Raw genomic sequence first — 27,280 nt, forward strand, 5'->3', positions numbered from 1 at the left:
AAATTCTTACTTTACTTGTTCTAAGAAAACAAATTGAAGCATGACTTTAAGGCTAGAAAGATGGACAGATCTGACCTAAGAAAAAAATTTAAACTTGTGTGTGTCAAAATAACCTTGAAAGGTTCCAAGAGACATGACAAATTAGAAAAATATTAGCAATTTATGTAACAGAATAAACTGCTATATTAAAAGAGTTTTCACAAGTCAAAAGAAAAATATATACATTCCAGTATAAAAAAATTGGTTAAAGAACATGGCATTTTTTAAAAGATTGGCTAAATGGCTAATAAACATTTGAAAATATATTCAACTGTAAAGCTATTGGAAAAAATGCAAAACCTCAACCCCCAGAGATGTATAATTTTTTACTTTTCAGTTAGGGAAAAATTTTTAAATGTGAAAATTCTTCATATTGGCAAGCATGGGTAAAAAATAGCACTTTTGGTGGGGGAGAAGTCAGTACAACCTTTCTGGAGGAGGTCTGGCATTTTATAAGACCAAAACTTTCAAATGTGAAAGAATGAGGCAGATCTATAAGAACTGAAATGGAAAGATGCTTGGGAATGCAAGCTGGTGCAGCCACTCTGGAAAACAGTATGGAGGTTCCTCAAAAAAACAAAAATAGAACTACCCTACGACCCAGCAATTGCACCACTAGGCATTTATCCATGGGATACAGGTGTGCTGTTTCAAAGGGACACATGCACCGCATGTTTATAACAGCACTATCAACAATAGCCAAAGTATGGAAAGAGCCCAAATGTCCATCGGTGGATGAATGGATAAAGAAAATGTGGTATGGGGGCGCCTGGGTGGCTCGGTCGGTTAAGCGTCCGACTTCGGCTCAGGTCATGATCTCACGGTCCGTGAGTTCGAGCCCCGCGTCAGGCTCTGTGCTGACAGCTCAGAGCCTGGAGCCTGTTTCAGATTCTGTGTCTCCCTCTCTCTCTGCCCCTCCCCTGTTCATGCTCTGTCTCTCTCTGTCTCAAAAATAAATAAACGTTAAAAAAAAAATTTAAAAAAAAAAAAAAGAAAATGTGGTATGTATGTGTGTGTGTGTGTGTGTGTGTGTGTGTGTGTGTGTGTAATGGAGTACTACTTGGCAATCAAAAAGAAGGAAATCTTGCCATTTGCAACTACGTGGATAGAACTGGAGGGTATTATGCTAAGTGAAATTAGTCAGAGAAAGACAAAAATCATAGGACTTCACTCATATGAGGACTTTAAGAGACAAAACAGATGAACATAAGGGAAAGGAAACAGAAATAATACAAAAACAGGGAGGAGGACAAAACAGAAGAGACTCATAAATATGGAGAACAAACTGAGGGTTACTGGAGGGGTGGCGGGAGAGGGGATGGGCTAAATGGGTAAGGGGCACTAAAGAATCTACTCCTGAAATCATTGGTGCACTATATGCTAACTAATTTGGATGTAAATTTAAAAAAATAAAAAATAAAACAAGTTAAAAAAAAGAAATAGAAAGATGCTTAGATAATATTGTTGGGAAAAACAAATTGTAGGATATAGGTATAGTATGATCTCATTTATACAAAAACTCACGTGTGTGTGTGTCTGTGTGCAATTTAAGAGAGAGAAAGAGAATTGTAAATGTGTAGGAAAAGGTCTGGAGAGATATATCCCAAACTGTTAGCATGATGAAACCATTGATATTTTCATTTTAAAAATGACTTAAAAACAAATGATCTGCTCTCACTCACCCCACAGATTCTGAACCACTGCCATGGTATCATCCTATTTTTTATATGAATTGATACATTTACATGTGTTTAATTGCATAAAAATATCTGGAGTCACATTCACCAATAACTGCTTATCACTAGGAACTGAAAGTCTAGGTACTTACTATCTTCTTGATAGTTGTCTCATTTGAATGTTTAAGATAAATATGTTTTTTAATAAGAAGGAAATAAAACTATTCGGGGAGGGTAGAAAGTAAGTCAAGTAACAGCAAGTACATAGGCTTAGGAGACCCAGCCTAGACTGAAGCTCCCGTGGGCCCCATGGTTAGCCTTGCAGGGCATATAAAAAACATGAAACATAAACATTTCTACCTTGAGAAATGTATTCATTGGTGAGTTAAAAAGGGAAGAGAACACCTTCCATGGAAAAGTTAAGATGAATATCTGTTTAGCTAACATTTACAAACTTCTAGAACCAGTCAACTAGCTACAGAAACACTTAAGCACATACATACAATGCCATGTTAAAATCCTTAGCTCGAAAGCAGCAAGTATTATGAAGAACAGAAAGCCTTAAAGGCAGTTTCTGAGTAACAGGACTGGGGACTCTTAGAACTGAACAGGAGGGCGCCTGGCTGGCTCAGTCGGTAGAGCCTACAACCCTTGATCTCAGAGCCTTGAGTCTGAACTCCATGGTGGGTGTACGAATTACTTTAAAAAGGGGCGCCTGGGTGGCTCAATCAGTTAAGTGTCCAATTCTTGATTTCGGCTCAGGTCATGACCTCACAGTTCATGAGTTCAAGCCCCGCACTGGGCTCTGCATTGACAGCGTGGAGCCTGCTTGGGATTCTCTCTCTCCCTCTCTCTCTGCCCCTTCCCTTCTCTCTCCCTCTCTCTCTCTCTCTTTCCCTCTCTCTGTCTCTCTCTCTCTGTCAAAAAATAAAATAAACTAATAAAAAAAAATTTTTAATAAAAAAATTTTTTTCAAAAAGACCCAGACAGGACCCCTTGAAGACCAAATTGCAAGGGCCTTGCCCTGGATTTCAAGTGTGAGAACCCCTGCTCAAAGTAAGTCAAATGCACATCATGACTTCCACATGGAAGGTGGGCTCTCCAGCTCATTTCAGCTCTGCAGAGCTACTTCTCACCTTGGGATCTGCTCTAACTTTTTTTTTTTTACCCAATACAAGATGGCTGTTCAAAGTAAAACCCCCAGAACCGGCCAAGGGCAGCAAATATAATTTAAAGAATCACTTACGCTTCTTGAAGACTTCAAGGGCCTGCTTCAGGGTGCTGAAAAACAAGCACAAATATAACTTCAGTTCTGGAAATTGTTGTACAATCTTTTTTTCTTTTAAGTTTATTTATTTATTTTGAGAGAGACAGAGACAGTGTGAGTGGGGAGGTGCAGAGAGAGAGGGAGACAGAGAATCCCAAACAGGCTCCATGCTGCCAGCAAGGAGCCCAATGGCGGGGCTCGAACCCACAAAACTGTGGGATCATGACCTGAGCTGAAAACAAGAGTCAGACACTTGACCAACTGAGCCACTCACGTGCCCCTGTACAATCTTATTATAAAACCACTGCATGCTTCTCTCCGCCCACGTGTCATGGCCTGCAGACTCATCTTTGCATGTAAGCTTGGGAAGACAGCGAAGGATCAAGATTTCTTCAGTTCAGTTTTCCTCTTTCTTGCTCTCTCAGTCCCAGGCAAAGCATTATAAATTCTTCACTGTCCACCTGGGTAGAGCAAGATGCCCACATTCCTTATGTTTCATTTCTCCCAATGATTATATAGGAATTATGATCCCTTTCTCATAAGAATACCAGTCCACTTCTTTAAAGTATGGTAATTAGAAATAAGGATACAAGGAAGGGTTCAAACTCTGGCTCCTGATCTCCCTCTTTTTCACTCATTTGTCAATCATGTGTTCATTGAACATAAACCATGAGCCAGGTGTTGTGTCAGATGTTAATGATTCCATGGTACAAGACAGACTGGTCCCAGACCTTGGACTCTAAAGGAAGGGACAGACATGAAACACATCGTTTCAATGTTCTACTGCTAAAAAACAAACTACCCCAAATTTAGCAGTTTAAAACAACACACATTTACTACCTCACAGTTTCAGTGGGGAAAGCCCATGACTCATTTTTCATACCTTCTCTCAATCTCCCCCATCCTCTTACAGCCCATGGCTCCTCCTCCCTTGGAGACACCCTGGCCCATGGTTTTAGTTGTCTGTCATCCTACACTTCCTAAAGTAAACATCCCTGTGAGGTGACATGGCCCTGGGGATGTTCTTGCTCATGCTGCCTTCACTGGAAGCAGATCTCACTGCGCTCACTCCAGCCTTTCAAGTAGGAATAGAACTTTGTGAATTCATGGTCCCCGAACCACAACAGCATAACATCACGGATCACTTCTTATATGTATACATGTAGGTGGCAAGCTTTGCTACTTTGCAAAGAAAAACCCCTTGTCTTTTCCAGCTGGCCGTTTCTTTCAGCTATTTCCTTTCCCCTGCTCTGTTCATTGCAAAGAAAGAATCCTTATTTCTGCATGCCTTTTCTCACACAAACACTTCCAATTATTACAAAGACATCAAGCAGGAAAACATAACTGCACATTCTCCATTCTCTTTACCCATCTTATGATACAATTATCGTGATATGGTGTGGATAGAACTAGAAAGTGTCCATGTCTAACAAATGTGCCAGTGGTCCAGAAGGACACACGAACGTCACTGAAGTGCAGGCACACTACTGGAATTACTGGGAAATGCAGAGATATGGCATCAGACACCACCAGAAGGCTTTCTCAATTGGGAGTCGTGGAGCTGAAACCCAGCCTTACACATAAATAATCTGTTCAGGGTCTAAAGTTTTTCCCCCACCCGAAGCAACTGGCTGCAGGGCCACAAGAAGGGCAGCCTCAATCTCTCTTTGGTTTGTCATTAGCTTTGTTGTCTCACATCATCACTTAATTGCTGTTTCCCTTGTTCAGGACATGACAACCGGAGAGAATCTGAACCTTGGGGGTGGTGGCCTAGCAACATCCGACTCCTCTTCTCCCTAGTGTTCCCCTTCACTGTGGGAAAAGAAAATATTCTACCACCCTTTAAGATTCTTTTTAATGTTTATTATTTATTTTTGAGAGAGACAGAGCGTTAGCCGGGGAGGGGCAGAGAGAGAGGGAGACACAGAATCCAAAGCAGGCTCCAGGCTCCGAGCTGTCAGCGCAGAGCCCAATGTGGGGCTCGAATCCACAAACCATGAGATCATGACCTGAGCCGAAGTCAGACGCTGGACCAACTGAGCCACCCAGGTGCCCCTCTACCACCCTTTCGATAAACACTTTGGCCTTAAATCCTAGCAAGCCCATTAGGCGCCTGAGTCTCTCAATGTGGTCCACAAGACGAAAAATCCTAACTAGTCCACAGAGAAGCAGAGTCTTGCACTCTTATCGAGGGTCCCTTCCTAAAGATCATTCTGGAGGTGACAGAAACAGAAGTCACCTAAATGGCCTTCAACTTTGGACACTCTGTCCCCAGGCCTCATTTTTTGCTGCATCTTCCTGTCTGAGGTATACTCTTAGAAGGAACACTGACTGGCCTTTATCACAGAACAGAGAGAATAGTGTTCTCTATGAATTTACTAAATTATAAGTCAAATGTGTAAGAATATAATAAATACCATTTTGGATCAGACTCATTCTGCTAAATACCTTTTCTAAGAAGTGTTAATGTGAGAGAATATGGCTCTTTCTCATGACATCACCTCAAGTTTTTGGGTATCTTCCCAAACAGCTTACACTTTCTCTGCAAATAAACAAGTTTTTTGGCCAAGTGACCCACTAATCTTCCTTGAAATTATCTAAACCCTGCTTGAATGACAAAGAAACATACCTAAATCTATGCAGTTTTGATCTGTCAATACGTAAATGTTTTACATGTTCAAAAAATAAAACTAAACCAAATAGGGAAAAGAAAACAACCCTTAAAATTTAAAAAATTGAAACAAAATTGGTTACATTTCACACATGAGACCATGACCTGAGCCGATATCAAGAGTCAGATGCTTAACCAACTGAGCCACCCAGGCACCCCAGAACACAGTATTCTCAGTGAAATACATTCTAAGATCAAAAGGAACTTCAAGGAAATGTTAAACTTCATTCAGAAGTATTATTATGAGTAGTAATATTGATATTATTTTGAAATATTTTAATATAAATGGTCATATAAAGCAAGTAATTGTGCTAATATTGTCAGGAATCAAGATTTTCAGTGCAAGGTGAAATGAATATAAAATTAAGGAAATTAAGTAAAACCCTACAAAGTTATTTTAGAATTGGAAATATCAATATGAACTACTTATGCTTTTAAAATCTGTCCCCAGAGGGGTACCTGGGTGGCTGAGTCTGTTAAGCGTCCGACTTGGGCTCAGGTCATGATTTCACAGTTCATGAGTTTGAGCTCTGCATTTGGCTCTCTGCTTTCAGCACAGAGCCTGCTTGGGATCCTCTGTCCCACTGTCTCTCTGCCCCTCCCCCACTCACACAAGCACGTGCCTGCTTTCTCTCTTTCTCAAAAATAAACATTTAAAAATAAATAAATAGGATGCCTGAGTGGCTCAGTCAGTTAAGCCTCCGACTTCAGCTCAGATCATGATCTCATGGTTTGTGGGTTCGAGCCCCACGTCAGGCTCTGTGCTGACAGCTCGGAGCCTGGAGCCTGCTTCAAATTTTGTCTTTGTCTCTCTCTGCCCCTCCCCTGCTTGTGCTCTGTCTCTCTCTGTCTCTCAAAAATAAAATAAAATGTAAAAAAATTATTAAAAACAACTTAAAAATAATAAAATATAAGTAATATAATATAATATAATATAATATAATATAATATAATATAATATATAATATCTGTCCTGGGAAAGTGCCTAGAAACGGTGACATCTCTGTGACAATGACCAATGCTAGAACTCAGGGTTTCATCTCTAAATACAATAAATCACTAAAAGGAACCAAGTACATGTGGAGAAATATCTAATTCTAGGTTTAAATTTAAAATGTTCCAATTTAAACATTTTCACAAAAAACCTATATTAAGAAAGTATGGCAAACATGAATAATTATTAAATCTAGGTGATTTGGGTATACAGCCAGTCTTTATGTTTGTCTTTTTACCTTTTAGTGTATTTTTTAATTTTTCATTTAAAACATCAAAAGTAAAATATAGTATAATCAACAAATTCTCCTTATACCAATGCCTGATATCAGGGGGTAACAAATTTTTTAGGCTTATATAACTATTAATATCTTAAGTAGTTTCCAATGTTTCTTTTCTATAATCCAGCACATTTCTGGGGTGGGGTGGGGTGGGGTGGTGTGTGTGTGTGTGTGTGTGTGTGTGTGTTAGAAGCAAGAGAAGAGAAGAGGAAGGTCTATGTCTTATCTTCCCCCATTAGGGTCTCTGATAGGACACAGACCTCAGGGCATCTATGCGGCTCTCTATAGCACAGTATGTGATGTGATTAGGTCTGCAGAGGCCTGCAAAGTCTACTTGAAACTATTTCTCCCAAGCCTCCCTCAACATGCCTATTTTGAAGAAGGAATGTAGAAATTTCCAAATGAGTAGGAGGGGCTATAGAATTTGTGAGGTCCACTGCAAAATGAAAATGTGGGACCCGTTGTTTATAAATTATTAAGAATTTATCGGGCACCTGGGTGGCTCAGTTGGTTAAGCAACTGACTTTGGCTCAGGTCATGATCTCACCGTCCATGAGTTCAAGCCCTGCATTGGGCTTTGTGCTGACAGCTCAGAGCCTGGAACATGCTTCAGATTCTGCGTCTCCTTCTCTCTCTGCCCCTCCCCTGCTCACGCTCTCTTTCTCTCAAAAATAAACAAACATTAAAAAATAAATAAATAAATAAAAATTATTAAGAATTTCAAAATGGGGACAGCAAAGAGCATCAAACCCGTTATGAAGCCCTTCAAAGCATAGGCTCCTGTATGACGGCCCATGAAGCCAGCCCTGTAGATGAGAGGGAGCGTGTTCCTAAAGCAGGCACCATGTCCTGGCCATTCCTGTAATCAGTGAGTAACAGAAGAATACGTATAGAAACCTCACATCAGTCGTGAGAACTATAAAATCATGCAGACAGTCTCTCAGAGTTATCACAAACTGTGGGGTGTGTGTGTGTGTGCGTGCATGGAAGCCCCTCTATTAAACGTCTAGTACAAAATCATATATAGTATAATCCTACCTATGAAAAAGTATACATAGAAATACAGAACATTTTACTAATGGATTGTGGCTTTGCAGTTCATTTTAGCCTCCTTTCTATTTTTTCAGATTTTTCACGCCTCAAAATAAGAAAAAAAAAACCTAAAAACTGTTTTCCCCCAACACACTTCACCGCACTGGCCAGCTCTGTCTGCTGAAGTGATGGGGCTCCTGGCAGTGTTAGTCAACCTGGAAACAGGAAAGAAGCATGGTACCTACTTGATCTCCAACTGTCCACACGGCTTCTTCCTAGAGAGGTTTAGCAGGTCTTTGCCGTATTTCTCTTCAATTGATGCCCTAAAGGGAACAGAAGAGAGAGCTCTGAGTCTTTCTCGGGCTGACTTAGTTAAAACACATGGCACCCCCCTTGAGGGCAAAACTGCACTTCTGAAGGGAGAAGCTCAGATATAACACCATTCTCTAAAATGCAAAACTCTCCTACAGGACAGGGGGAATTGTGAGAAGATTGGTGGCCTTCATGTCTCAGTTGCCAGGTGGACATCACATCTTGGCAAAACCAAACATGGCCCCCTGACTGGCACAGGCCAGCACGTTACAGACTATTCAAAACTGTGACCCAAGGATTTATTTACCAAAAATTTATTTTTATTCATATATATTTTTTAAGTGGAGTAAGAGATAATTCCACTAAAGGCTGCACTCCTGAGGCCCACCCCTCTTCCCATGTTCTCGAAGAGTATCCTTTTACCATCCTAAAGAGTTCCTCATTCATAGTCAATTCAGTGTTTTATGCTTTTTGTTCTTTGGGTTTTCTGAGGGAGGATCTGAAGGGGGGACAGAGGATCTGAAGCAGGCTCCGCGCTGACAGCAGTGAGCCCGATGCAGGTCTCGAACTCACAAACCATGAGATCATGACCTGAGCGGAAGTTGGACGTTTAATCGACTGAGCCAATTCAAATACACAGCTAAACTATAGCAAAGAGAGGGGAATTTCAGAATATAAACTCTGCAGTTGGCAGGTCTCACAAAAACAACTGATTGTTACTTGGTGTAGCATGATCTAAAATGCCGAATATCCCCTTTCCCCGCCACTTAAGATGTCCCAGGCACTGTACCAGGTATGATGAAGAGAGTTCCAGGGCCCAATTTTCCTAGGCTTGAAAGCAGATCTATCCTTTATTGGCTGTGTGACCTTAGGCAAGTTACATAACTTCTCTGAACCACAGGCACCCCACACCTACCAGAGCAAGAGGAAAGGCCAGGCAACTAAACCCTGAAGAGGGTTGCACTTCTTCACATGAATTATTTCTGAACAGGACACAGGGAAGGAACGCACACTCCCTCACTGACAGCAGCCTCCTCCTGGCAAGCACACCACCAGAAAGGAAGCCCAGGGCCCAGGCAGGCCACATGACCAAGAGCCTCAAACCCCCGTACCCAGGGCATACATATCTGACACTCTGACCTGATGCCGATTCTTTCCCAAAACCAGAGAGCATGGGACTGGTTTCTTTTGCTCTGAAACTCCTCCAGAAAAATGACCATATACTAGAAATACAGCACAGGGACGCCTGGGTGGCTTAGTCGGTTAAACGTCTGACTCTCGGTTTCGGCTCAGGTCATGATCTCACGGTTTGTGAGTTCAATCCCCGGGTCAGACTCTGTGCTGACAGTGCAGAGCCTGCTTGGGATTCTCTCCCTCCCTGCCCCTTACCCACTCTCTCTTCCTCTCTCTGCCCCTCTCCCACTCGTGCTGTCTCTGTCTATAAATAAATAAATAAGAAACTTTTAAAAAAATACAATAAAAATATTTATTAATTTTTAATTTCCATATATTTCCTCCTCTTCTCCATATATTTTTATGAGACATTTAAAAAGTGAGAACTTAGTTTCTGGGATCTGTTTGGACTTGTGTTTTTCAAACTGTGGGTCATAACTCACTTGCGCACAATAAATCCATTCAATGGGTCATGACCAGCCGTGTTTAAATACATAGAATTGAGTAAAATAATAGGGTAGTGACGTTTGTTAAGCTCTTGTTTTATGCACGTGTGTACCGGACGGCAGTGTAAAATGTATTTCTTGCTGAGGGTCACATTTAAAAAAAAATGTGGGCACCACGGAGCTACGACACCATCCACATCGTGTCAGGGGACTCTTGGATGGTCCCGCCTCGGCAGCGGAAGCTTCGGTCATGGATGTTTGGCAATGCCTTCTCATGGATGCAGGGCAAGGCTAGTTCACACCCAGGAGAAAATCGATAAAAGCACTAACTGGAGGAGGGGCACAAAAAAGCAAGGGAGGCTCTACAATGTGCACACCCTGCAGTCATGAAATTCCTGTTTGTGTGCTCCCTCCAGAGCTCTGTTGAAGAACAGAGGAAGCCCACCTCCAGTACCCATCAAGAGAAAGAAAAGTGGTAACCTGGTGTCACCTCTGTCAACCATCTTGGGTAGAGGAGGGAGGCTGGTGTCTGGAAGGAAGAGGTGCATGACCAGCTAGCTCTCTGGAAGCTGACAGTGGACCGACCTCACTTCGCCTATGCCTCCTGAGAACCACAGTGTGGCAGTTCTCCAGTTCCCAGGGGCCTTTCAGACAGTTCAGGGACAGAGGCCTCCTCATCAGGGCACACGACCATGTAGGTGTGATGTTACCCAATGTTCTCTTGAGAAGAAAATACAAAGATTTGATGGAAAAAGACTTTAATGCCTGTATCTCCAAGCTATAAACCTCTCACTCACTGTGTTACAAAGAGAATCTGTTCATTAGTTTGGGTCCTGGTAATGACCCAGCTCTTTGGCCAAAAATCCCCCTAGAGTACTCCTTCATCCAGAATCACTGGGCAATTGAGTATTCTGGAGGACTACAATTTTCCACAAAACTAACTTACCCCATTAAGTACGGAATTAAAAAATAATAATAATAAAAACCTTATCTATTCCAAAAAGAAAAGGAGGGGCGCCTGGTGGCTCGGTTAAGTGTCTGGCTCTTGATTTCAGCTCAGGTCACAGTCTCATGGTTTGTGAGTTTGACCCCCAGCATTGGGTTCTGTGCTGACAGTAGGGAGCCTGCTTGGGATACTCTCTCTCCCAATCTCTCTGGCCTTACCCCAACCTCTCAAAATAAATAAATAAACTTTAAAAATAAAATAAAATGTAAAAAGGAAAGGAAAGGAAAAATCCTCTACACCATGCCAGTCCCCTCCTTCCCCACCAAGCTCCCTGCCCTCTGGAGTGCTGGGACCCTTCCGCCCCCATCTTTCTCACTGCTCTGCCCCTCCCCACCTATGGTCTTTGAATCAGGCTCCTTAAGTCGTGCTCCTCTCCTCCACCTGCAAGCTTGCTGCTCTTCCACAGACACCTCCCCCTATCAAATCCACCCCGCCCCTCCCCCCCAGGGCCGCTCACCAGTCCCGTCAGCTATGAAGCTGCCCCTCTTTATTTACTAGTCTTTCACAATCTCCCTCTCCCGTGAGGTCTTCGGTGCTGTGCGTATCACCTCACTTAGCATTTTATTATATTTTGTTTGCTGTTTCATTCATGAATGTCATCTGTCAAAGCTGGTTTCTAAGAGCTTTGGGACAGAGATATCATTTATTTCCTGGGTATCATTCCATAGCCTACAGCAGACGTCTTGGGAACGCTTAGAAACACACAGAAAGTAGGAAATTGTTCCTTTGTGTGGGGGTGTTTTGTCTTCCCCTCCATCTTCAAGGAAGAACAGCATGTACCTTTCTTTTAAAAAGTCTTCAAATTCTTTGCAGTTCTTGCGGCCGTTGTTCAGGTGCTGGATGATGCTGTCGTAGCCGGCGGTGCTGAGGATGTCTGAGCTCTGATGAGACAGGACATTTGTCAGGGCAGGGAGTGACGATAGCAGCCCCGAGCCTGGCGAGTAGACAGGGCAGAGCACAGGGGAAGCCAGCAGTGGGAAGTTTCTGAAGAACTTCACCTCCAAGACACATATGACCAAAGCAAACAAAATAGAAGAAGTAAGAGTGTATGTGGCTGTGGGAGAATTTTCAAAGTTATGAAACTGAAGGGCCACAAAACAGGAAGGACAAGACAGGAAATGGAGAGCACATGGATGAGGGAGCTGGCTGGGCTCTGTCCCTCTCTGCACCAACCCCCAAGGCCAAGTCACATCAGGACAGGGCAAGAGCTCCTGTGGGGTGGAAACCCACTGCCACTGCAGGGCTGCTTTAACCAGGGCTACACAATTTTCCCTTCGTTCTCAAACTTGTCACAGAGCTTGACACTGACACGTCTTCCCACAGCCAATAAGCCTGGTCTGAGGGTCGAGGGTCAAGGGTCAAGGGTATTCCTGCAAAGGGCAAGCAGCTCTGAGCCAGGAGCCAGGTCCCTGGAGTAGAGAGGGGGACCCGGCTTCCCACTGGGAAACATGAAGGGGAGTCAGCATGATCCATCACATGGTCACTGGCTGGCCCCAATCGGGGAGGGGTGGTGGGGAGGAGGGATGTTTTCTCATTTTAAATTAGCAATTTATGCCCATTTTATTTTATTATGTGTTCTGAGTTTGGAGGAAGCTACTTAAGTCCCCAAAGGAGTAGCCCCAGAGGCAGTACATTTTTAAAATCAAAGCCCCCATGGGGCACCTGGGTGGCTCAGTCGGTTGAGCATCTAACTTCGGCTTAGGTCGTGATCTCACGGTTTGTGAGTTCGAGCCCCAAGTCAGGCTGTCTGCTGTCAGCATGGGGTCAGCTTTGGATCCTCTGTCCCCCTCTCTCTCTGCCCCTCCCCCTCCCTGTCATTTTCAAAAATACATAAAGATTTTTTAAAAAAAACCTTTAAAATCAAAGTCCCACAACGCCTCAAACCAACAAGTCAGGGGCTAAAGAATACCCCCTATGAGGTCCCCTAATCTGGCTGGTTCCCTGGCTTCTACCTCCAAAGGCATACATTAGGTTGCCTGATTCAGACTCTAGTCCCTTAGGGAGATTGGTTAGGCTGTCCCAAGTGTGCCCTGGGGAGCTCTAAACTCACCCACCCCCAGCCCAGCCAGGCAGACCACCCCTTCCCAGCCCCCAGTGGGCTGAGGGAGGTACTATTCTACCATTAGTGGTGAGTGGGGGACCCCTGAAGATACCTCTCTACCCAGCTCTGAACACTGGAGAAGCAGAATCTCCCTCTTCCATTTGCTGCCACTGGCATGGCCTGGACTAGCAGACAGGGTCCCAGGGAGATCTAGCAGGACAAGGCTTGAGGCTGATTTCAACATGGCCTTCAGAAACCTAACCGGCCATAACTCACACTGCATTTTTAATGAGCAGAGTCAATTTTACGTGTGGGCATATAAGTTAGAAATCTAAGTTAGAAATCTAACTAGAAATCTAAGTTAGAAATGCATTTAGTTCTAGGAGTTCTGGCTGTTGTTTCGCATAAATTTAGGTCCTGGGAACCCTAAAGAAACAGCCTCCACCAAAGCTTCGTTCCTCCACCCACCCCCTCCATACACACTCTTCTGTCTCAGCCAGGGAGGCTTCTTCCTGTCACCAGCAATGCAGCACTTAGCGGCAACTCTAACACAATGTTTACATTATCCCCTCCTAGATAAATCTAGATCCAGTCCCGCAACTGCCAGGTTTTCTGGAAGCCTTCTCTGAGGGACCCCAAGGACCCCTCCTCTGGGCTTTCAGAGCGCCCAGCTTCTGAATTTGCTGCTTGGTATCCACCACGTGAGGAATCTTGCTGTCCCAACTCTACAGCAAGTTCCTGCAGCTTCTTCCAAGTCTTGGGGCGCTCCTGCACACACACACACACACACACACACACACACACGCACACACACACACCAAAAAATCTAGCTTCGAGTTATGCACACCAAAGATCTACAGTAAAATTCTGGAGGATGAAAACGCCTCTTGTGTTCCAGCCAGATGCATCAGAAGGAAGTTATGAAGGCAAAGACTCCTGAGTGAATGAGTGAATGGGCACAAAGGACCACAACCAATGCTGGCTTGTAGACAGAAGTGCTTTGCCCTTCTCAGTGAAAAACACTTGGGTTCTCTGTTTTATGCCATTCTTTTGAAAAAAGTGGTTTGTTTTTTCTTAATGAAGGGTGCAGATACATACTCTTTGAGCTGAACAAGAAGGGTGGAGCTAGACCAGTGTTTCATGGAAACAAACCAAATCACTAGGCCTCATGGAAACAAACCAAATCACTAGGCCTCATGGTTGTCAGCTTAAGAAACCAGAATTCCTGCTTCAGAGCAGTGACTGGGCTACAGAGGCAACCAAGAAATGAAATCCCCAAGAGAAAACAAACAGTGCCCATGACCAAGTTCAAAGTAGTGGAAGATTTGGCCTGGGAACTCTTCATATGCTGCTCGGAAAGCATGGCTGGTAAGCTCTGACTAGCATAAGTAAGAATAGGAGGGTCAAGTAGGATAGAAGACTGCATGAGTACCAAGATGGCATCTCAGATCTGCCATCAGAAGTGATAACCCCATAACCTCAATATCCTCAGCTTGTTAATTAGAGTTCTCTACACAATATCCCTGACTTCCCTTCCTCAGCTTTCCCCACACTGGTCTCTTCCCTGTCTTCTACATGGACAGTTTACATTTATACCTCAGGACCTTTGTACATGCTTTTCCCACAGCAGGAATGGCATCTCCTCCTCTGGTTTGGGGCCAGTTAAAATCCCATTTCCTCTCTGGAGTCTTCCTCAAATAATTCCCTCCAATGACTTCACTTCCTCTTCTAAATGCCTGCAGTGTTTAATGCCCATTCCTCTATTTGGCTCTTATTATACATTATTTTATATCATTAGTTAACATATTTTTAAAAATTAGTTAACTTCTTAAAGAGTATCTGGATTACACCCAACTTTTATCACCCACAGTAGCTTCCATGTTAGTGGAGCTTGAGAAATATCTGTTAATTATATGCCAACCACGGACAAGATCTAACAAGGTTACCAAGTCCTCGGTAGCTGCAGTTCTTGCAGTCAAGGGGCCTATTGTTCATTTAGAGTCAATAAAAGACAAATACATAAAACAAATGTGTATGCACAAGGAAAATTAGAAACTAAGACGATACACAAGACTATAAAGAGAAAATATATAATGAAAGAGGTACATAGGAAAGAATAGGCTTCAGTCTTCAGAAAAGAGAAGAGAGGAGCCTGGGTGGCTCGGTTAGTTAAGGGTCTGACTTCAGCTCAGGTCACGATCTCACAGTTTGTGAGTGCAAGCCCCACGCCGAGCCTGGAGCCTGCTTCAGATTCTGTGTCTCCCTCTCTCTCTGCCCCTCCCCCACTCATGCGCACGTGCACGCTCTCTCTCAAAAATAAACATTAAAAAATTTTAATGAAAGAAAAGAGAAGAAATAAGATTTAAGTTGAGTCTTTTAAAATAACTGGGATTCACACAAGAAATCAGAAGATTCTTCAAACCAAATGATGGTGAAGGAAACAACATCTATGGGATACAGCAGGATAGTGCTTATAGGGAAACTTACAGCTCTAAATGCTTACATGAGGGAAAAAATGTTTTAAAATTAACAATCTAAGCCTTTACTTAATGGAGCTAGGAAAAAAGAACAAATTAAATCTGTAGTAAGTAGAAAGAAAGAAAAATAGTGGAATAAAGTTGAATAGAAATGGACAAACAGGGGCACCTGAGTGGCTCAGTCGGTTGAGTGTCCGACTTCAGCTCAGGTCATGATCTCACAGTTCGTGGGTTTGAGCCCCGCATCTGGCTCTATGCTGACAGCTCAGAGCCTGTAAGCTGCTTCAGATTCTGTGTCTCCCTCTCCCTCTGTCCCTCCCCTGCTCTCACTCTGTCTCTCAAAAATAAATAAATATTTTTTAAAAAGATATTATGAAGAAAATTAAATGGCAGGCCACAGTCTGGGAGAAACTATTCACCTTACATATGTCTGTCATAGTCAGGGGTAGAGTATTTGAACATATATGTCTGTCACAGGACTATGTCCAGAATATATAAACAACTCCAACAAATTCATAATAAAAACATAAGCAACCCAATAAAAACCAGGCATAATACTTAAACTTCATAAATACTTCATAAAAAGACACTTCATAAAAGATATTCCATTTGGCCAAAAAGTTTATGTAAAGTTGCTTACCATCACAGAAAAATTCAAGTTAAAGTCACAGTCATATCTACTTCACGCTCACTAGAAAAGCGAAAATTAAAAAGTCAGCATTGAATGTAGGCAGGAATGTTGAACCACCAGAACTCTCATGCATTCTGATGGGAGTGTAAAAATGGTACATTTTGAAAAATGGCAAGTTCTCAAAAAGAAAAATATACACATACTCTATGGCCCAGAGCTGCACCCTAAACATTTGCCCAAGTGAAATGAAAACATCTGTCCACAAAAAGACTTGCACAAGAATGTTCATAGGAGTGTTGTTCACAATAGCCCCAAACTGGAAACAACCCAAATGCCTAACAACTGATGAATGACAAACAATGTGTGATATATTCATACAGTGGGATACTACTCAGCAATAAAATGACAGAACTACTGACACAGGAAACCACATGGATGAATCTCAAAAACATTATGCCAGTGAGGGCACCTGAGTGGCCCAATCAGTTAAGTGTCTGACTCTTGGTTTCGGCTCAGGTTATGGTCTCACAGTTTGTGAGATCACGCCCTGAGTCAGGCCTGCTTGGGATTGTGTGTCTCTCTCTCTCTCTCTCTCTCTCTCTCTCTCTCTCTCAATAATCATTCAAAAACAACAAGAACAACAACAACAACAACAACAAAACCTCATGCAAGTGAAAGATGCCAGACACAAAAAAAGCCTTTAATGTGTGATCTCATTTACATGACATTCTAGGGCAGCCTGGCAGTTTTAGGACTTACCTCTACAGGAAAAGAAATAACAGTGATTACCTGAGCCAGGGGAGAAACTGAGGGTGGAGTGGGAAGGGCCCCTCAGGGAACTTCCTGGAATGATGGAAATGCATACACCCATGTGACCCACATTCTTATCAAGATCTTTCCATAGAGGTGTGGGTTGTACAGGTGTGTGCAGTTTTTGAAACTCCTTGATCTGCACATTTAACTTACATAAATTACACTTCAATAAAATTAAAAGGCAAAAAACAACAACAACAAAAGGAACAGAATTCAGAGGGCGAACAGGCAGGAAACACAGTAGGAGGAACAGAGGAAGCTAACTAAGCCTTGGAAGTGGATCTGGCCTTGGAGTCATGTGTGAGGCAGGGAGATGAAAACGAAGGGAGAACAGATCCAAGCACCCAGCAAACCACCCAAGGACCCAGAACGTAAGGTTTCATAATGCTCGAATTATAAAGAGTTAAAAAGCATTCAAGTTGGGGAGCCTGGGTGGCTCAATCGGTTAAGCGTCTGACTTCGGCTCAGGTCACCATCTCGCGGTATGTGAGTTCGAGCCCCGCGTCGGGCTCTGTGCTGACTGCTCAGAGCCTGGAGCCTGTTTCAGATTCTGTGTCTCCCTCTCTCTCTGACCCTCCCCCATTCATGCTCTGTCTCTCTCTGTCTCAAAAATAAATAAATGTTTAAAAAAAAAATTTAAAAAAAAAAAAGCATTCAAGTTTCAGTCAATGTGTTAGTTCTTTGACCACAAAGAAACTTCAATTTTTTTAAGACAAAAAATTTGCCAGATCCAGCAGGAAGCAACATGTGTGCCACATCAGCAGACATGTGAACCAAAGAATAGTAGTAAAAGTCTTGTGAGCGCACAGGCTGGCAGCCCAGACCAGGTCAGGGTGTGGGTTCAGAGAAGGAGGAAGTCTCTGTGCACTGCCTGGTGGAGGGTAACTCCACTGCCCGCCAGCTCCCCACCCCAGATCTAACACTCAGGTCTGATTTCAGTCACTCAGTCCAGGCATATACACTCTCCTTCCTGCCCAGCGCTGAGCCCCATGCTGCAGGAGCCTCTCAGAACTTGCTTCCATGATCCTTTTCCGCCACGTGGCCTCTGGGCAGAAGGTATAAATAAGGGCAGAGGGGAAGCAAAGCATCCTGCAGCTTCCAAAGCTGCCATCGCAGTTACAGGCGCTGCCACCAGAGGGTCCCCACATCTGGGTCTGTGCTACATCTCACGCCCACCCTATCACGGTGTCTGCTACACGGTTTCCCTAGCTGTGGGCTCCAAGGACCACCTGTGCCAGAATCACCCTCGCAGACTCCCAGGTTCCACCCAGACCTGCTGGGTTCTGAGCTTGGGGCAGGGGAATCTCCACGTTTTATGCTCCTTCCAAGTGACTTAATGCCCTTTGAGAACTGCTGCTGCCCCAGAAATGATAAAAGACAAAAGAACAATCAAGGTTCCCATGCAGAGGAGCTGAGCACAGAGGAAAGCAAGATGCATGCAGGCAAAACTAGAGAACGTGAGAGATTGGGGTGGCAGGAGAGTGACTGTAAAAGGGGCATGGAGAAGAGGGCAGAGAAAGACTCCATGGTTTGCACTTCACTTTGAAACCTCGGATTTGGGGGGCACCTGAGTGGCTCAGTCAGTTAAGCATCCAACTCTTGGTTTTGGCTCAGGTCATGATCTCATGGTTCGTGGGTTTGAGCCCCGCATCAGGCTCTACATGGACAGTACGGAACCTGCTTGGAATTCTCTCTCTCTCCCTCTCTCTCTTCCCATCCCCTGCTTTCCCATTCTCTCTCTCTCTCTCTCTCTCTCTCTCTCTCTCTCTCTCTCTCTCAAAATCAATAAATAAACTTTAAAAAAAAAAACCCACAACTCTGATTTTGAGTAAAAAATGCAAATTAACATTGATGCCCTCTAGGGACCCGGGGCTGGGGTCTGCTGACTTGGTGTTACGTACAAAGGCTGCATTTGTTCGCTGCCTGAGCATATGCTGTGCCACACTCTGCATTACAGGTCCACAGCGTTTTCCACAAACACAGCAAGATGGGAGCTATTTCCATGTTTTACAGCTGGAGAAAATAGGAAGTGAGGGTCTCCTTATCACTACCTCTAACCACAGTGAAAGATCTTAACCCTCAACCAACAATATATTCAAATCTCTGTTATTCATGAAAAGTTATACAGCAACAGTAGACTGGGAGTAAAGACCAAGGCATTCCTTTTACCTCCCTATGCTCTCCACCCGGACCTTTCTTTCCTGCTTGCTTTCCTATCTCTTTTACCCAGACAGGTAAAACCAAATGGTTCAAACTCACCTTATCAGCAAATATGGATTAGTTATTGTTAATTAATATTAATAATTAGGTCTAACATCCATTGAATGCTCACTGTATTCCAAATAGCATACCAACTATTGTGAGTGGAATATCCTGTTTAATTCTTATAACAATCCTGCAACACAGGGATCATTATTATCTTCATTTATAGGACAAGCAACTGAGGAACAAAGTCTGTATTCATAAACCACTCAACCACACAGCTTCTCTTCCTGGAGGACAAGGACCATAGCTAACTTTCTGTCGGTCTGCTTCCAGCAATTCTAAAGACTTTTTTTTTTCAATATTTATTTATTTTTGAGAGAGAGAGAATGCCCACATGAGCTGGGGAGGGGCAGAGAGAGAGAGGGAGGCAGAGGATCCAAAGCAGGGGCTAGAACTCAAAAACCATGAGATCATGGGGCACCTGGGTGGCTCAGTCAATTAAGCCTCCAACTTTGGCTCAGATCATGATCTCATGGTTCATGGGTTCTAGCCCCCTGTCTGGCTCTGTGCTGAAAGCTCAAAGCCTGGAGCCTACTTTAGGCTCCTACTGTGTCTCCCTTTCTCCTGCTTGCACTCTTTCTCTCTCTCTCAAAAATAAACATTAAAAAAAAAAATGCGTGGTCATGACCCGAACTGAAGTTGGACATTTAACTGAATGAGCCATCCAGATGCCCCTAAAGATTTTAAAGTAATCTCTACATCCAGTGTGGGGCTCGAACTCACAACCCCGAGACTGAGATTGGCATGCTCCACCTGCTGAGCCAGCCAGGCGCCCCCCTAACCCCAGCAATTTTATAAGGGACACACCCAGGCTTTAACACTGTACATGAATTTGAGTCCAAATTCTACCCCGTGCCAGCTATGTGACCTTGGGCTAAGAGCTCAGACTCTCTTCATGTTAACTTACCAGACTATCAAACGGGGATTCTTGTAAGGATCAAATGAGATATTGTGCTTTGAGTTTGTCAAGTGCTTCATAAACTAAAGGAATTATGAGAGACACATTCAAATTTCAAAAGACCAGGCCACATCAGCAAAAAATCAAATGTATTTGGACCGTGTGAACTTTTTTACTAAAAACAGACAACAGTGAAAGAAATGTAGTCTGTTAGCTATTCAAAAATAAGTAAGTATGTTGGGCCACCTGAATGGCTCAGTTGAGCGTCTGACTTCAGGTCAGGTCATGATCTCACGTTTGTGAGCTCAAGTCCCACATCGGGCTCGCTGCTATCAGCACAGAGCCCGCTTTGGATCCTCTGTCCTTCTCTCTCTGACCCTCTCCCTCTTGTGCTATCTCAAAAATAAATAAAACATTAAAACAAATTTTTTTTAATATGTCATCATCACCGGAAGCAGCCGGAAAGGTGTCAGAGAGACCTCAGAAAGGGATATGGAAACTGCTGTTTCGGCCATGTGTTCCTAAATCAAAAGTCAAAATTGGGGCGCCTGGGTGGCTCAGTCGGTTGAACGTCTGACTCTTGGTTTGGGCTCAGGTCATGATCTCACGGTTCATGAGTTTGAACCTCTGGGCTGAAAGCGTAGAGCCTGCTTGGGATTCTCTCTTTCTCCTTCTTTCAGCACCTACCCTGCTCGCTCTCTCTCTCTCTCTCTCTCTCTCTCTCTCTCTGCGTCTCTCTCAAAATAAATAAACATTAAAAAAAAATAAAGCCAAAACCATATCGTGGTTTTGTCCTTAAGCCTTCTCGTAAGCCATAGCAGGGGACTGTGAAAACAAGAATGAAACGCACCCCAGTTCCGACTCCAGCTGTGCTCTGCAAGCCCACAGGGTGCCTCCCTCACCTCCTCCAGCCTTCAATCAGACATCCCCAGCTCTGCCTGGGCTGGATCCACACTTGACATTTTCACATGTCTAAATGTCCCTCCTGTCAAGTCAGCAGGTGAGTTAAAAAGGCAACTCCACTCAGCTGAAAATACACTTGGAAGTAACTGTGTGACACCAAACCCCTGCATCAGGAAAACAAAACAAAACAAAACGAAACAAAACAAAACCATGGTTGGAAGGATGTGCACCAAAATGCTGAAAGCAATTCTCTTCTTACCACACATCTGTATTTTCTAAATTTACTATAAAATATTTATACTGCTTTTATAATCTGAAGTCTTCCTCCCCACCTCCATCCTTTAAAGATGCCAGATTGAGGTCTTTTGTTCTCTCTCCTGTGTTCCCGAGCCCCACTAAAATACCAAATGATCCATAACAATAATAGAAAATAAGGAAGGGCCCAAGGAGGAAGCTGGAGATTTGTAGGAATTTCCGTTATACAAAAAGCCAATGGGGCTAGATGCACAGAGGACAGAAGCCAGTATTCTAGCCCACGCCAAACAAGAAATTCCAGACTTTCTGGGCAAAGCCCTAGAAACCCTGAAGCTCAAGTCAGCAGGGGCTGAAACTGAAGCAACCACGGAAACCATGGGCAGTGTTTGTAGGCCGAGGGAATCCAGCCAGTGCCCCGCCCCGCTGAGTGGAGGCAGAGCGGCCAATTGGGACTTCTGTGCCAAAGCCACAGCTGGTGAGGACTCCGCCCTGCAGCAGGCTCCCAGCAAGGGCAGAAAGAGCAGAAGAGCAACAAGCACCGTCCCTTGGCACCACCAAAGCTTCCACAGTACAAACTGAAAGGAAAAAAAGGTTACACACAGTTGTCAAGTCCTGTAAATGCCCTTCGCCTCCAGGGCACCCTTCCCACTTTCTCACTCCAGACAGGCAAAAACATATCAGAAATTGTCATGATTTCTAGAGGATACAAGTACCTACTTGGAAAACCAGACATTTTATCAAATGAAAAGCTAGGAGTTGAATTAAATACATTTTTTAAAAAAGCATTAAGCTTTCGTACACATCAACAATGACCACTTAAGAATGTAACAACCGCTCACACTCGTGTCTCTCTCAAAAATAAATAGACATTAAAAATTATTTTTTAAAAAGAACATAACTTAAAACACAAAATCCTATTCTCAATACCAACAAAACATATAAAATACCTAAGATTGGGAATGCAAGCTGGGGCAGCCACTCTGGAAAACAGTATGGAGGTTCCTCAAAAAACTAAAAATAGAACTACCCTCCAACCCAGCAATTGCACCACTAGGCATTTATCCAAGGGAGACAGGTGTGCTGTTTCGAAGGGACACATGCACCCCCATGTTTATAGCAGCACTATCAACAATAGCCAAAGTATGGAAAGAGCCCAAATGTCCATCGATGGATGAATGGATAAAGAAGATGTGGTATATGTGTGCAATGGAGCATTACTCAGCCATCAAGAAGAAGGAAATCTTGCCATTTGCAACTATGTGGATGGAACTGGAGGGTATTATGCTAAGTGAAATTAGTCAGAGAAAGACAAAAATCATATGACTTCACTCATATGAGGACTTTAAGAGACAAAACAGATGAACGTAAGGGAAGGGAAACAAAAATAATATAAAAGCAGGGAGGAGGACAAAACAGAAGAGACTCATAAACATGGAGAACAAACTGAGGGTTACTGGAGGGGTTGTGGGAGGGGGGATGGGCTAAATGGGTAAAGGGCACTAAGGAATCTACTCCTGAAATCATTGTCGCACTATATGCTAACTAATTTGGATGTAAATTTTTTAAAAAATTAAAAATAAAATAAAATAAGTAAATAAAATAAAATAAAATAAAATAAAATACCTAGGAATAAGCTTTTTTGAAGGAAAACATTACCAAAAAATACAGACAAAATCTGGTATAGACATTACCAGGTATAAGACACTACCAAAAAATACAGACAAAATCACAATACATCTAGAAATATATCCTACTCCAAGATGGAAAAATCTAATACTAGAAAAATTCGGTTCTCCCCAGGTAAATCTATAAAGTTAAAATAATTCCAATAAAAATCAAAATGTTACTGGAGTTTCTTTTTAAATTTAACTTCATTCCAAAGCCCACCAGAAAGGGTAGGTGAATGAAAAAAGCTCACAAAATGTTGAAAAGTAATGAGTAAGGAACTTACCCGTATGAAAAACAGTATAAAGTAACAAAAAATTTTAAAAGCATAGTACTGACATTGTGAATTGACAATCAGGTAAATAAAATACAAACAACAGTCCAGAGGTAGTTTTACACACACGGAGGATTTCATATATGATAAAAGAAACATGAAACCAGAAAGCAAAGGATGGCTTATTCAATGAATGTTACTGTGACAATGACTGTCCATTTTGCCAAAGACTAAATATAGAGCCCTTTGTAACATCATACTCTAAAATAAATACCTGATTAATTAAAGGTCTAAGCATGGAAATCATAAACATGTAAGAAGAAAATATAGAATATATTTTTTTAAATATTGAGGTAAGAGATTTTTTTCCTAGACTGCAACTTAGAAGACATTTAAAAAAAAGACGACATTAGCGTATTCTGAAAATGCAGTTTAACAAAATTGACCCCATTTGAGATAGAAAGTTTCAGCAGGCCAGCTCCCACAGAAGCAGCAGAAAGTAATCAAGGAGGAGAAAACAGCAACCGAACTGGATGTTTCACGGAAAATAGAATTCCACCAAACCGTCAGGGGAAAAAAGTATTCCTGAGGTTCCAAAATTGATTGGACATGAAAGAAAATGTCCTAATTCACTTTCCAAACCAAGTATAACACAATACTTTAACTCAGTGGAATACAAAAAAGGAAGTTGAAGACCAATATCACTTATAAATATTAATCAAAATGTTCTAAATAAAATATTAGCAAAAATAATTCAGTAACACATTCTGAAAAGAATGTAACATGACTAAGTGGGATTTATTCCAGGAATGCAAAGTTGGGTGAATATTAGGAAATTTATTAATCTAATAAAACACTTTAATAAATCTAACAGAAAAATCATGATTTTCTCCATAGATACCCGTGGTAGACTGAATAATAGACCCCAAAGATACCCAGGTCTTCATCCCTGGATTCCATGAACCTTATCTCATATGGAAACCAAGTCTTTGTTGATATGATTACATTAAGAGTATTGAAATAGAGAGACTATCCTGGATTATTTGGGTGGGCCCTAAACACAATCACAAGTGTTCTTATAAAACAGATGGCAGTGGGAGATTTGACACTTAGGAGGAAAAGCCATGTGACCACGGAGCCAAGATTGGAGTGATGCGTCCCAAGCCAAGAAACACCAGCAGCCACCAGAAGCTGGGAAAGTCAAGGAATAGATTCTTCCCTACAACCTCCAGAGGGAGTATGTCTCTGCTGACACCTTGATTTCATCTTACTGATGCTGATTTTGGGCTTTTGGCCTCCAGAACTGTGAAAGAATACATTTCTGCTGTTTTAAGCCACAAGGTCATCATAATTTATTACAGCAATGCAATGCAAGGCCAAAAAAGCCTTCAACAGGATTCAACACCCATTGCTGATTTTAAAAAAAACTCAAGAAAAAAGAAACTGATGGTACTTTCTTAAAATGATTTTATATATTTATATGTCCTATGCCTAAAGCCCATATCCTACTTAAAGGAGAAACACTGCAGGCATTTATTTGTATTAAGATGGGGAACAAGGCAGGAATGCCCCCTTTCTCCACTACTTCATACTAGAGGGATTAACCAATGCAATTTGAGGGGGTAAATTGATTAGAAGCATAGGAGCTATGAAAGAAATAAAACCATCTCTACCATTTCTACTTGCAGATGATATGATACAAATGGAAAGGTATCTTTCTTCTTGGATAGGATGACTCAGTGTCATAAAAATGTCAATTCTTAGTTAACTTATAACTGTAATGCTATTCCAATGAAAATACCAACAAGTTTTTTCTTATGTGGTTAAACAAAGTTCATATGGAAATCATAAAAATGCAAAAATGGCCAGAAAAATACTGAGAATGAAAAGTTCTGAAGGGAAGCCAGCCCTACCAGACATTTAAACACTTTATAAAGCCTCCATCATTAACACCCTGTGGGGCTGGTGCATAATAAATAGTCAAACAGACCAGTGGCATAGAATATAAAGCCCAGAAATAGACACAAGTACACACAGAAAAGTAATATATGCTGAAGGTAGCATCTCACATCACTGGGGCAAAAATGAGCTTTTTCATAAGCGGTGCTGGGACAACTGTTAGCCATTTAGAAAATGGTAAAAGCAGATACAAACCCCACAATGTACCCAAGAATAATTCAAAATGGATCAGAGATCTCAATGTAAACACATGAAACCTGCAAGTGCTAGAGATAAACATGCCAAAGGTTTTCTAACTATGACTGAAAATCCTAATGCAACAACAAAAAAAGTTCATGCATCTGACCACCTAAACATAAAAACATTTTCATAGCAAAAAATAATAATAAACATAAAGAATAAACATAAAACTGACAAAGAGAAACACTTGCAATTAAATCACCACTAAAGGGCTAATATCCCTGACATAGAAATAATTCTTTAAAATTGATGGAAAAGGGGCCCCTGGGTGGCGCAGTCGGTTAAGCGTCCGACTTCAGCCAGGTCACGATCTCGCGGTCCGGGAGTTCGAGCCCCGCGTCGGGCTCTGGGCTGATGGCTCGGAGCCTGGAGCCTGTTTCCGATTCTGTGTCTCCCTCTCTCTCTGCCCCTCCCCCGTTCATGCTCTGTCTCTCTCTGTCCCAAAAATAAATAAAAAAACGTTGAAAAAAAAATAAAATTGATGGAAAAGAAAAAAAATTTAAAAAATTTTAATTAAAAAAATAAAAAATAAATAAAATAAAATTGATGGAAAAAGAATCAGAAAATGGGCAAAAGATATGGAACACATGATTTACTCTGTGTGTATGCATTCCTTAAATATTTAGAGATATATACAACCTCACCTATTAAAAAAGAGAAATGCAGGGCGCCTGGGTGGCTCAGTTGGTTGGGCGTCTGGCTTCAGCTCAGGTCGTGATCTCATGGTTTTGTGGGTTCAAGCCCCGCATTGGGCTCTGTGCTGGCAGCTCGGAGCCTGGAGCCTGCTTCGGATTCTGTGTCTCCCTCTCTCTCTGCCCCTCCCCCACTGTGCTCTGTCTCTCAAAAATGAATAAATGTAAAAAAAAAAAATTTTTTTTTAAAGAGAAATGCAAATGGAAACTTAACCTCACCCATTGGAATGGCAAAATTAACAAGAGGAAACACATTCAGTTGACAAGACTGCGGGCAGCAGCCACTCTTGTGCATTGCTGGTGAGAATGAACATTGGTTCAAACTTTAAGAGAGGGGAATTCAATAATAACCAAAGTACATGTGTGTTTACCTTTTTATCCAGCTATTCCACTTGTAGGAATTTACCCTGAAGATACACCTCCAACAAAGTGCTGTCCAAAGTTTTGCAAACAACCTAAATATTCACACACAGGGAGAGTGGTATATCCTCACAATGAAGTTCTATAAAAAAGAATGAGGGGCACCTGGGTGGTTCAGTATATCGAGTGTCCGACTCTTGATCTGGGCTCAGGTCATGAACTCACGGTTCATGAGTTCGAGCCCCACATCAGGCTCTGTCCCTGAGAGAGAGAGAGAGAGAGAGAGAGAGAGAGAGAGAGAGAGAGCACAAGCAGAGAGAGAGGGGCAGAGGGAGAGGGAGAAAGAATCTTAAGCAGGCTCTGCGCTCAGCTCATCTCAAGACCGGAGATCACGACCTGAGCCAAAATCAAGAGTCAGACACTTAACCAACTGAGCCACCTAGGTTCTCTCAGTCTGTATTTTTTAAAGCTAAAAAAGCAAAGGGCAAGAGGGTAGCTTCAGCGTGGTCCCAAAGTCTGGAAGCATAGGCTAATATACGTAAGAAATGATTAATTGCTATTATATTACAAAGTTTCCAATGGTGATATCATATGGTATGTTGAACGTACTGTCCTTGATTAGCAATGCATAGTTTAATGCATTATGCAAAACTGTTATGAACATAGTTTATCAATACAGCATTTCTATCAACCCCTGCACATGCGCCTTTGCATTGTTTCAAGGATTCATGTTTCTGATTTTCATGGAATATACCTATCATTAGCATGCCCCAGAAGTAATCGAGGAGTTTCAGTCATAAAAAGTAAAACAAAAACACACACGTTTCCGATTTCATGGCTATTCTATGTAGTATACTGCCTTTTGCATAAGAAAGAAAAGAAAATGAGAATATACATATATATATCTACTC

General features: G+C 42.3%; 1 protein-coding gene across 1 annotated transcript in view; it reads right to left on the bottom strand.

Annotated features, from left to right (window-relative positions):
• Window positions 1-27,280, bottom strand: part of PSTPIP2 (proline-serine-threonine phosphatase interacting protein 2) — a 78,638-nt gene that overhangs the window by 24,096 nt on the left and 27,262 nt on the right. Inside the window, exons 2-4 of the mRNA XM_043558719.1 lie at window positions 11,677-11,777; window positions 8,205-8,282; window positions 2,962-2,996 (exon numbers count right to left, since the gene is read on the bottom strand). Of these exons, the coding sequence (XP_043414654.1) occupies window positions 2,962-2,996; window positions 8,205-8,282; window positions 11,677-11,777 (214 nt within the window). The remainder of the gene's footprint in view (window positions 1-2,961; window positions 2,997-8,204; window positions 8,283-11,676; window positions 11,778-27,280) is intronic.

The sequence above is a fragment of the Prionailurus bengalensis genome, chromosome D3 (genome assembly GCF_016509475.1).
Source record: "Prionailurus bengalensis isolate Pbe53 chromosome D3, Fcat_Pben_1.1_paternal_pri, whole genome shotgun sequence".
In the NCBI taxonomy this organism is placed as follows: domain Eukaryota; kingdom Metazoa; phylum Chordata; class Mammalia; order Carnivora; family Felidae; genus Prionailurus; species Prionailurus bengalensis.